Below are 12,640 nucleotides of genomic sequence, written 5' to 3'. Positions count from 1 at the left end.
GAGGGGTCATATGCACTTGATGACCACATTGATATCTAGTTTGGATGCGATTTTTGGCTTTGTATATAGCCTTCTATATTTGTTTATTTTGTGCATGAGCACCCTTCGATTTCTAAGAAAAATCCTTGTAGGAGGGGATGGTTTGTAACAAAGGGGATTTTAGGATCCACATGCACATTGCGGATTGGCCTAGGCACATGGGACTTAGGGGCATTTACACATGTGGTGTTAGGGCATGTGGGCCTTGGGACTATTAAAGGCACTAGCCCTAGGACTATTGGACCTTTTATGATACCTTTTGTGTCCATTTTATGGCTATTATGTCCTTTTATGATACCTTTTGACCATTTTATGACTATTATGTTCTTTTTTGGAGCTCATGCTTTTGTGGCTAATTTATGGTAGTCTTTCCATGTCTTGGTGCTACTCCCTATGATGAGTGGATCTATGGTGGTACTCCCTTCATGAGTGCATCCTTCATCTCTATCCCTAGATCCCTTCATTGCATTGTGTATGTTGTCTAAGACTTGGCACAAATGGTGCGCTCTCAACACTAGTGTACAATGAACATTGTGAGAATGATCTTAGTGGGATTTTTTTCTGGGTGCAATCTAAGTTATTCATTGGATGTGTGTGGTGAAGTGAGCCTTACCAACCTTTACTTTCACTATGAGGCTACGTAGAGGAGCCAAACACCTAAAAATAAAATCATCATGTAAGTTCACACCACATGAAAGGACTAGGTTTGTATAGCTATGGCCCATGGGATGGGAACTAGTGCTAGAAAAACACCATTATTGTGTTTTTCATGCTTGAGATGGAAAAAACTGATTTAAACCTTGAAATTAATGGTTGAGATCTTGGCAATATTAATCACCAGTTGATGTGTAGTTTTTTGATGGAAAATGAATCAGCCTGTATTTCAATTGGCTGGGGAAGCATGTTTTCTTGACATAAAATTATTGTTACCCATGATTTATAGAGAAAATCGTTAATTTGAAAAAGTGTAAAGTGTTTTTTTTTCAAACTTTTCTTTGATCAAAACTAATTCTAATTAAAGAGGAAAATTATTGTTACCCATGATTTATAGAGAAAATCGTTAATTTGAAAAAGTGTAAAGTGTTTTTTTTTTCAAACTTTTCTTTGATCAAAACTAATTCTAATTAAAGAGGAAAATTTCCTTATCCTCTCAAGTTTGTTGATTTTTTTTTAAAAGTCGGTAAAACGGTCAACCGACTCTGAATAGGTTTCACGCACATGTGCAATGTCGTTGGGCATGAAAAGTTTTTGTTGAATAGGGAGGGCTGGCCGCTGTATAAAGGGCACCGAAACGCGGCAGGGTTTCACAAACGGGTGGCTTTGCGTGTTGTTGCCTTTCTTTGCTGCGTGCGAGTTTGAACTTCTCAAGCTACCTTAGAAAGCTCTCTGATCTCTCTCTCTCTCTCTCTCATGGCCTCATCCCCTCCTTCTGACCACCACACGCCCTCCTCCATGCTCTCCCCTTGGCCTGTCACGACCTTCAACAACCCTTTGCCCGGCCTTCTTCGAGAAGAGCTTGACAACCTCACAGCCGTTGTCGGCTCAAAGAGTGCCTCCTTAAGCCCACAACCCTTGTCATCACAGGCATCAAGAAGTGGTTCTGCTACAAAGGTAAGCAAGCGGAGATCCAGGTCTGCCACGAAGCCTCCCATTAGAGTTCTGTCTGCAGACAGATCCACTTTTCGGGACATGGTGCAGAAGTTCACAGGCATACCCACATCCCCTTCTATGGAAGGCAGTGGGTTCCCACAGGCATGGGGGAACAACCCTTCTGCAGGAATCAAGCCGATGGGCTCTCAAAATGATGATGCAGCACACAGCGTGAGCACGCGTGACACAAGCTGTGCGTATAATTTCTTACTAAACGGGGGTGCTCAGAACACTGGAATGCATGATGGGATCAGAAACGGGGGTGATTTTTCGTTTTTGCAGTTCTTGCAGAGCCCACAAGGACCTATGGGTGGGGGAGGCGGCTGTGTCAACACGGCCTTCTACAATCCCAGCAGCAGTGCGGGTGCAGGAGGGCGTCTAGATATGGAGCCTTCGTTTGCGAGCCAGTATGATGCCTCAAAGGGCATTGACATTATGCATGGTGAGAGAGTGGAGGCGTTTCCTAATCAGATGCTCAACATGGAGCACCTGCACAGCACCCGGCATGTCGCTGAACTGGAGAGCTTGCTCATGGGCAACGACAGTCTAGATGACTTCTACCCAAGCAGGATGCCACTTCACAATAACGTGGACGCTTGGATCTCCTCCGATGCCATCCACACGTCTGCACCCAAAATGGAGCTCGCTTACACTGCTTAGTGCTCCTGAGTTGGCTCCCATCGCCCTGATCCGCTCTTTTCCGACTTGTTACTCTGACAGAGATTACCTTGTGAAAGAGTGGGTTCGCCTTCCTTTAATGGACCTTTGAGGTTTTCATATACACCTTTAATAAGAATATGTGCTGATCCTGCCTTCCCAGAATTAATTAGTAGCAAAAGAAAGATGCACGGTTTTGGAAAATTTGAGGTCTAAATGTCTCAATGTAATCTACCACTTTCGTTAGTAAATAAGCGTTCAGCATTACAATATCTCTCTCTCTCTATATATATATATATATATTTCTATCTCTATCTCTATATATTATCTTAAGGAAGAGTTTCATAAAGCTTCCACGTGACAAGAATTTGGAGGTTCGGGAAGGGGAGGAAGAGGTTTGAGGAGGTTTGGGTAGCATTTGATTTTGGAACGGTCCTCAAAAGACGTGCGAATCACGGGTTCCCAAAACTAGTATATATACACACACAAATATATATATGTATATCTCCACACACCCTGGGTGGCGAGAGTTTCTACGAGGCGAGGGAACCCAACACATGCAAATGGGCTACAATGGGGGAGATACAAGAGGCACGCTAGGAGACGTGGGCTAGCAAGGATGCTGCTACCCTTAGGTTTAAAACCTTAAATGCATTTTTAGGGGACCTTAGCTTTCTAAGGTCATATTACTTAATGCCATCTAATGTGACCTAGAGAGTATTCCTCGAATAGGGGCAGACATCGACCAATAATTGAAATTCATTAACTAACAACACGGAGTAACCTTAATTAATCTAAGGTTTGTAGGTTTTTTTTAAACATCCTCCCCTATTTTGAAACGTTGTACTAAACCGCAAAAAAATTAAAACCCTTTTATATCACCCATAGCATTCTTAATGCTCTCAATCTTCCGCAGTACAATAGGCATAACGTAGCCCATAGCCAATCAAGCAAGCTTTAAGAGAATGGTCGCAAACAACCCTAAATGAATCGTGATTTCTTTAATGCAAGGTCATGGAAGATCGACACTCTATTTACACTTATTTATTTGTTGTGCTTTTTTTTGGGTGATTTTTGGTAAATCTAAAATCCTTCAAAATTACGAATGTATTTGCTTTGGCAAATTAAGAATAAAATAGTAATTCTCATCATAGTTCTTCAAATTTCAAATCTATAGGATCTTTGGTAATTTTTGATAAATCCAAAATCCTTCAAAATTGCTTATATATTTGCTTTAACAAATTAAGATTAAAATACTAATTCCTATCATAGTTCTTCAAATTTCAAATCTATAGGATCTTTGGTAATTTTTGATAAATCTAAAATCCTTCAAAATTGCTATGTATTTGCTTTAACAAATTAAGATTAAAATAGTAATTCCCATCATAGTTCTTCAAATTTGAAATCTATAAGATTTTTTGTGTAGGACTATGACTCATAAGAATCTCTTCATCTATTTGAAAATTACACAATCTTGATTACGATGTTGTGTTATAGATAACACTCACTATAGGTTATTCAAAGGAAGGGCTAGGCCACCCAAGGAGCTCTCAAAGAGAAAACAAGTGCCTATTGATGTTGGTGTTGTTTGCGCTACAAAAATCCACAAGGATGGCTATTATATTTTTTATAATGAGATTTGATTTTTACAATAAAGTAAATATGGTCATCATAAAATTTGACTCCATAGGATTTTTCTATGGATTAAAAAAATGTATGGAAACAAATGGTTGAAGTCATTTCTAAATTTGAAATCATGATATTTTTTCCTCAATAGGGCAATGAAATGAAAATCAATGTCAATCAACTTATGTGGAATATGCCATTTTTAATATTGACTTCATAAGGTTTTATTTGTTATCCCAAATTAAAAATGTAAGATATTGCTAAATTTTGGGTGGCATTCCCTTGTGCACTTTGCACATTGTTTCCTCATCTCCATTGTGTACATCTACAATGCATAACATTTAAGAAGGAAGGGAGAATAGGGAAATCTCTCTCTCTCTCTCTCTCTCTCTCTCTCTCTCTCTCTCTCTCTCTCTCTCTCACACACACACACACACACACATATGTACACACATTTTGTTCAAGCAACCATAATTCATAGCCCACAATCAAGCACAAGGAAAGAAGGGGATCGTTGATGTTTCCAAAGGTGTTCTTTATTCAAATCCATCATAATATCAACGGTCAAAGTCTACAATGGTGGCTAGGAAAGGGACTTTTCATCAATTCTAATCTATCTACCTACCCTCTTTTTGTGACCTATCATAGTTTCTTAGGTAACGAGGTTAAATCAAGAGAAGGGCCAACATTGATATAATAAAAGAGACAAGGGGTGTTCAATCATGCAATATTATCATAATAGGCACTCTAGAAAAGCTTATGGGGTAAAAAAGTACAGCATGGACCAATATTTGAGAGTTACGGTCTCAAAAACTTTTCTATAATGATGAGACAATCGTTGGAAGGATTATTTGCAAAGAGTTTTTAATCTAAAAGGAAGTTAGATGTGGTCTAATTCTAGATCTTGGAGAGACTGAGCTCATTATATGTTGATCAAGGTCCTAGATGCTTTTACCACTCAATAGATTTGAATGTGTTTTACAAGAAGAAAGCTTATCCATGAAATTAAAGGAGGTGTGTCCATCAATGCATCCATGACTCTATACATAAATAGTAAATCCTTATAGAATGCACATTGTATGTTCGTTGATATGTTTACATTTACTTGAAGTAAGTACATTGTGCATGTGGCAAAATGCACACAAGATGGTTATCAAAACACAATATTTCCCACCGTTTCATTGAAAAAGTCAACATGATGTCATCAATCTAGTGTGCACAAATACTTGCATTGTAATGTGAGAGCCAGATCATATAAATGCTAAGAAAAATATGTCAATCATCTCTCTCTCTTTCTCTCTCTCTTCCCAACTTGCTTTTATGTCGTTGGCACTTTTGTGTATGATGGAACATAAGCCCAAGTCATAGACTTGTAGATCACTATGTTCAAATCTCGTTCAAATGAATAGTGTAATAAAGACCTATCTTTGATTCTTTATATAGTAATTCAATCACATACTTATTAGAGTTGATTTATATATTTAGAGGACATTATTTACGTATCTATTTGTGAGTGGATTAAAAAGTAATTAATAAGCTTTGGATATTGGCACCATAACTAGATTTTGCGTTTAGTGCTACGTAGACTTTGGGAAAATTTACAAAAATAATTACAAACTTGATTTGAGAAGGACATAGATTGCACCTTTAAAGACACATAACGCGATCAATGACACTCTCAATTAAATTTGTCCTTGTTCATAAGACCATGTATGGATTCAAGTGAAAGAACTCATTCTAAAACACTTCTTAAGAAAGCTTATCATATACACATGCACAAAGTGTAAATAATATGTGACATAATGATTGTGTACATTTCACCTATGCAACATACATATGAACTTTTGAGAAAGCAGTGTAACCAATATTCATAAGTAACATGCATGTGATTTTATGGAATGCTATGGTTATGTTTTAATGTACATGAAGGGCAACTTTATTCAAAACACATAACATAAATATATGGCTACTTGGAGTGCATTAGCAAAATCATATAAAGCTATGTGAAACAAGTTGGATGCCCTTGCCTTGCTTTATGCTTTTGGCTTAAAGGCTTCTACATGCCTCAAGTTTGGAGGATGGTCCAAGGGTCTATATTATATTTGGAAGGGTCAAGATAAAGTTCAACTTTTTGGAAATGATTTCTAATATATATTTTTTCTTGCTCTTCTAGCCAAGCTTCATATGGGTTTAAAATATAAGAAGATCTCTCTTTGTATTGATTTTCCACGGAATGATGTGTTCAAACTCCACTGAACGATCCACTTTGCAAATAGATTTAGTATGTTGACTTAGTAAGCGAGTCGATGGAGGATCCTTGGAATTCTAAAAGGACTGGAGGTAGCCTTTGTGGTCCTCATATGTCAAAGTCATTTGTCAAAGTCAGCCTCAAGGAAGGGGTTTGGTGAGAGCACATAGGGCAAGTTTGAACATTGCACAACTTTATGGAGACAAGGGTACTAATTTTTTTTTAAAAAAAGGCTGAACCGCTCAACCTTTAAAAGTTAACGTGCGTTTCACAAGACAGCGCCAGTTTGCTGACGTGTTTGACAAACAGGGCGCCCTTTACACGTGTGCGCCACCCCTTGCTGACGTGTTTGATAAACAGGACGCCTTTACACGTGTGCGCCACCCCTTGCTGACGTGTTTGATAAAGCGGGCCCCACGGTAGTACGGATTAGGCCGCTGTCGGCTGTAGAGGCAATTTGGGTCGACAACTGTCCTTGCCTCGTGTGACACGTGGCAACATTGACCCTTTTGGAGCTCAGCACGTCTGGTGAAAGACACCGTGTTTGCCGCGTGGACCCCACACCGCCGATAAGTAAAAATGGACATTTTGAACGCGTTATCCTTCCACAGCATGCCTTGGTTCTAGAAGGCCAAACTCTCTCTATTTCCATGGTCTTGCCACCCATTTGATGTTTACCACCATTGTCACTTCACCCTCACCCATCATGCATCACTACCCTCATATGTGACAGCCGCCGTCATACGCTATGTTCACAATTACACATGATCAAGACTTGGAACTCAAAGCAAACAAAGTTAGAGAGAGAGAGAGAGAGAGAGAGAGAGAGGATGAAATGGAAGTTAAGCAGTATGAGTTCAACTTAACATATAGGTGGAGACCACAAGCCATTGGCCTCTCAATATTTTACACACAATTTGCATATCAATCAAAAAAACACTCATATGATTTTAGTGTTGCATCGAGTCAAAGATGCTTTGCTTCTTTAACTTGAAAAGAGACTTCTCTTATATGAAGCAAATGAAGGCTTAATGTGATCCCTAGAGAGAGAGAGAGAGAGAGAGAGAGAGAGAGAGAGAGAGAGAGAGAGAGATGGTCATATGTGATAGTGCATAAAAAGAGATTATGATTAAGTAGGGAGGGAGGGGGGGGATGTAGGACTTAAGTCATGGATCATCATAGTGGAGCAATGCAGAGGCACACACATTAACAAGCATATTTGTGTTTGATTAAATTGCTTAGTATGTAGGGAAGAACACATATGCACATGAAAGAAAATAATCATACACGTTTTGATTACAATGTTTCATCATCGCTCCACAAAAAGAAAAACCACTATTACTATGATAATCTATATGTGTTACTTAACCTACTAAAACAAGAATCATATGTAGATCACAACTCAAAACATTACTCTATTGAAACAACAAATCTTAAAGCTTAAGAAACTTGAGATCACGAAAAGGTGGGGGGCGGTGGGAGGGGGGTATCTTCTTGAAAAAATATATAAGTTTCTAGAGTAAAAGCGGTCATTTTCTATGCTCAAAATTTACAAGTAAGAGATTTGAAATTAAACAAACTTAAAAAATGTATCACATAGTAGGATCATTTTGAATAAAATGTTAACATGCATTTGTATATATTATCTTCTTGAGTGTTCAAAATTCACAAGAAGGGGATTTGAAATATCAAATGAACCCTACACTCCCCATCACCATGTTACATCCTTGTGGCATGTTTAAAATTCACTTCACAAGAAGGGGATTTTAAATATCTAATGAATCCTACACTTCCCATCCCCATGTTACATCCTTGGCGGCATGGGTGATGCATGATCAGCTATGAACTTTGTATACCTAGCTAGTTTGTATTATTAGCCAAGGCCTTTAGTGGGTGTACACACAAGGCCTTGTGGGGTAAACATCGTGCCATTTTTTTACCCTTTACAACCAAGAGGCATTGATTTTTGAAGTGTTCCAAAAAAACACCCCAGTGAGGATTGAATGTCACTTGTAGACCATTCTCAACCATCTGTCCAACAGAAATTTAAGGTTTTTCATAATATTAGGAACATGAAGTGCCTTTTCTAGGTACTACATTTTGCCACCCTGCATAGACAATGACATTTTATCAACATGCGCAATAGGATGTGCAATATCATCACCAGTTCCACATACCTTAGTTTTTTCATTTTCATGTATATCTCTAAACCACACCATAATACATATCCTATAGTGGAGTTGAGCATGTGCTGTATCACAAATAGCTACTCACTTTTGTCATCACCCTGTCTACTTGATGATGCATAGTTGCCTTGTTGCAACTTTCTACTTTTGATATCATTATATTTTTTAAAGTAGTCCTTTGCAATGTGTCCTATTTGGCCACAATAATAGCACTCCGATGTCATTTACGTTTTGATTTCTTTGCCAACCACCTTAGCCTATTTGGTCTCTTCCATATGTTTGTACATTAGATTCATGTTACCCATGATTTATGTTTCCAAAATGGCACGCACCTCGGCCTCTAGATGGTGATCTACCTTTAACTCTACTTGTATCTAAGTAGAAGGTCTGGTTATGTGAATTTATAGAGGATGAACCTCCCCCAATATTCATCTTCTCACAGATGAGGAGAGCAATTAGTTCTTGAAAATCAGGAAAGGTATGTTGAACTCTAACAGAGGTTTAAAACTAGATGTATTCCTTGCTAAGGCCATTCAAGGTCACATACACTACATTATCATCATCTACTGGTGCTCCAAAAGAAGCAAGGGCATCTGAAAGCCTTTTAACCTTCATCAAGTAATCATTTATACTCAGCTTCCCTTTGGTCACATTATGCATTATCTGCTTTAGCTACATCTTTTGAGCTTGAGTGTTTGTATTTTACATCTTCACCAAGGTGTTCCAAGCCTCCTTAAGTGTTTTTGCATTTTGTATATACATAATTATGGAGCCTATAACACTAACAAACAACTAATACAACACCTTCTAGCTTTTTCATGCTATGCTTTATGCATGCACCTACTGTGGGGTGGGACTTTCTGTAGCAATCTCTTGCTTTTTTTCATCACCTATGAAGAACTCCTAATAACATTTTTCCATAAGAAAATTGAAACTTCAACAATCTCTGGCTCTTCATCACATGTGAAGAACTCCCAATATCTTTTTTTCATAAGGAAATCAGTCATCTTGAACTTCCATGCTTGGAAGTTATTCTTGTCTAGCTTCTCACTCACAGTCTGGGATAGACTGTCAAACATGATTACCTGCAGTAACTTGCTAAATAGTGCTTACAAATACTTATGTACTTACAACAATAAACTTTGAAATCTTCAACATAGTGATACAATACACCTTACTACAATTGTATATGAAACAACACTCATACAAACATACATCCACCAACAACCTACAAATCCCAAATTCTTTGCACAGATTATCTACAACCAAATTTTTGCTACAATTTTTCTCCAACAAAAAATTGGTCATACACAATCTCAATCGACACGTTTATAAAGTGTCTTGCAAAAACTTGTAGAGCCAAAATAGGGCCTAAAAAGTACCCGAATCATATTGAAACGTGCAAAATTACAGCCAACATAGTTACTGCAACACAACAGGGTCTTCTTCCTTCACCTAGTAGGATGCCTCAATCTGAGACAATGACTTCTGTGGCTCACCCTAGCCCCCTTGAAACACATCCAATAAGAGATTACCTAGTGAACCACAACTATCATCTCATGAGGATCTTTCCAATAGCCGAACTCGTAACCCTTGAGGTCTCCAAGATCTACAACTCCTTGAGAAGCAATTCCACCGCGTCTCCACGAGCGTTGTCACACCGCCGCATTGCACTACGTGTACTCATCCCTTCTCTCACCTTACATCACTCATTAGTATACATTAGAGAGAGAGATTAGCAAGAGCAAGACTCTATTGCACAATGGGAGAGTATTCTTGTATTATGAGAGTGTACTCATCCCTTCTCTCACCTTACATCACTCACACACACTCATTAGTATACATTAGAGAGAGAGATTAGCAAGAGCAAGACTCTATTGCACAATGGGAGAGTATTCTTGTATTATGAGAGATATTCACTTATATACATGGCCATAAGTGTTCACACTCACTTAAACTGTGGCCGGTCGAAAACTTTAGGCTCATAAGAGGCCTAATGCTATTACAATGTCTACTCTCATAATATATCCATGAAGTACATCACTTGGGACTTCATCCTAACTTGCTACCACATGTTCTTGAAGCTGAAGTATTCCATCGGACCATTATGGGCACCCATCCAAGTTGTAGATTTGTACACCATTGCTTCATATCTTGAATGTATGACCTTTTGGTGTATCTACCTTGACTCCTTGATGTAAGATACTGGCGGTAGCTCTTGTTAACCCTAGGAATGGGTTAACATTCTCCCCTTCTTGATGTCGATCATGTCCTCGTGATCGCGTCGTTGAAGACCTTTGTGTGGGGACAATCGACAAGCTTATAGTAGATGGCTTTGAATGTTGAGTGATATTCAATGGTTATTGTTCCTCTAGAAGGAATAAGAAAGGCTAGTTAGTAAATGAAAAGGTTAGTAGTTTATTGGGAATTCCTAATGGGGTGGGAGGGTGGGATTTTTTGCGAATGATTGCATTTTTATATTTTAGTGAGCATGCTTTTTTTTCTTTTTTCTTTTGGCAATCATAAGCAAGGTTACATATGATTTATGTTAGTGGGGAAGCTAAGATATGTTAATAATGGGGGAGAAGAGAAGGAAGGATCCGGAGGAATGTAGACATAATCATCAGAACGAGATTGTGTTTCTCAGTTTCTCATTTGATTCATTGAAGTAACATTTGATTCATTGAAGCAACATTTATTGTTTGAATATGCCTTCAATGAAGTTCCTTTTTGAGGCAGGATTCTTGTCAAATGTTGTTAAGTAGGACTCGTTCCTGCATGCTTCTTCCCATGTGCTATTTTTGCTTTTATGTATATGTAAGTGCTCTAATAAAGCAGATATACATGAAGTACAAGAATTGAGTCACATAGACTCTTATGGAGCTGCTACTTGTTGATGTGGCCAGTTATTAGTGAGGCATGAAAGTATTACGTCGACTTGCGAGGCTAAGATTTCTTCACTAAGGATTTGAGACCCATGCATTGTGAAGACTTGTTTTTGGAGAGGTTTGCAATTTGAAGGGAAGTTCCAGGCGATGGGTTGTACCATTAACTAGGCTTTCGCCCACCATGTCCCCCCCATCCAAAGATATATCTGGAAAGTTGTCGATGATGATGAGGCCTTGGTGCAAATGTCCTCCAGTGCATGAGTATGGATACGTACTTATGGAGTAACTGCTACAGTAACTTAGCCAAAAGAATAGTAAGCTATAAGCTTAACAAAAATGTAATGGCTATTGAAGATCCTTGGGAGTTGGTTGTGATATTAAAGGCCATATATGTGACTCCCTTGTGTTTTTTTTCTTTTTTTTCTTTTTTTTTCCTTTTTTTTAAAACCACCTTACGAGTAACAGGTTCTTGTGTTTACTCTCCATTTTGAGAGTATAGGTACTTATGTTTGTTGTGGAGCTTCTGCTTTATGCTTCACATCCAGAGGAGTGAAAAGAGCATTGTGAGTTTGTCTTTGATGTGCTCATAAGCCTCTATTGTTGTGGAGCTTCTGCTTTATGCTTCACATCCAAAGGAGTGAAAAGAGCATTGTGAGTTTGTCTTTGATGTGCTCATAAGCCTCTATTGCTAACGTGGGTAGTGGTTCTTGAATTTTTGGCTCAAATGTTGTCGAGGTGGTAGGTAAGACTACTGGTTGGTTACCATTAGGGTTGCTTGAACACACATGCTCTTGTGTAGGTGCATGAGAGGGGTTGAGTAACTTGCTTGGTGTTGCTTGGGCCTCCATTCTTGTTGAACTTTAGGTGAAACTGTTGGGGTTAAAGTCGATAGGCGAGGCTGTCTTCACTTTGTTTAATTTTGGCAACCATATGATGGGATTACCATCATAGTATCCTTGTTTGCTGTTTGAAGCATGTGCGCATGCACCAATCTTTGATGAACATTATAAATTGGTGGTTGACGCTTTTAGTGCTAAGGCTTCTTTCTTTGTACAAGCTTAGGGAACCTTTTGATGTGCTTGGGAACCCAAGCTTTGGTGTTTCCTTTGTAGTACCCTTGTGCTCATAGTAATTGTTTTGGTACCCACACTTGTTGAGTTGTTGGAGTTTGTTGAGGAACTCGCATAGGCTTTTGTTTACGGTGTTGTGGAGTAGTTTTATTTTTCTTTGGCCTCTGAGTGCTGCATTGGGAAGAGACTTTGACTGTTGAGGCACCCAAATTTGATTGGCACCTTCGTAGTAGCCTTGAGCTACAAGTAGCTGCTTCTCCACCCATATTTTAATAC

General features: G+C 38.6%; 1 protein-coding gene across 1 annotated transcript; it reads left to right on the top strand.

The window, feature by feature from the left end:
* The first annotated feature begins 1,351 nt into the window (after positions 1–1,351).
* LOC147606979 (uncharacterized) lies at positions 1,352–2,613 on the top strand. Its single transcript, XM_086791095.1, has one exon. It carries the CDS (start codon positions 1,450–1,452, stop codon positions 2,347–2,349), a length of 900 nt encoding a protein of 299 aa, XP_086647221.1. The 5' UTR covers positions 1,352–1,449; the 3' UTR covers positions 2,350–2,613.
* The last annotated feature ends 10,027 nt before the right edge of the window (positions 2,614–12,640 follow it).

The sequence above is a fragment of the Cibotium barometz genome, chromosome 56 (assembly GCF_041138505.1).
Source record: "Cibotium barometz isolate CiBa-2024 chromosome 56, ASM4113850v1, whole genome shotgun sequence".
Lineage (NCBI taxonomy): Eukaryota > Viridiplantae > Streptophyta > Polypodiopsida > Cyatheales > Cibotiaceae > Cibotium > Cibotium barometz.
This window is presented reverse-complemented; position numbering and strand designations above follow the sequence as displayed.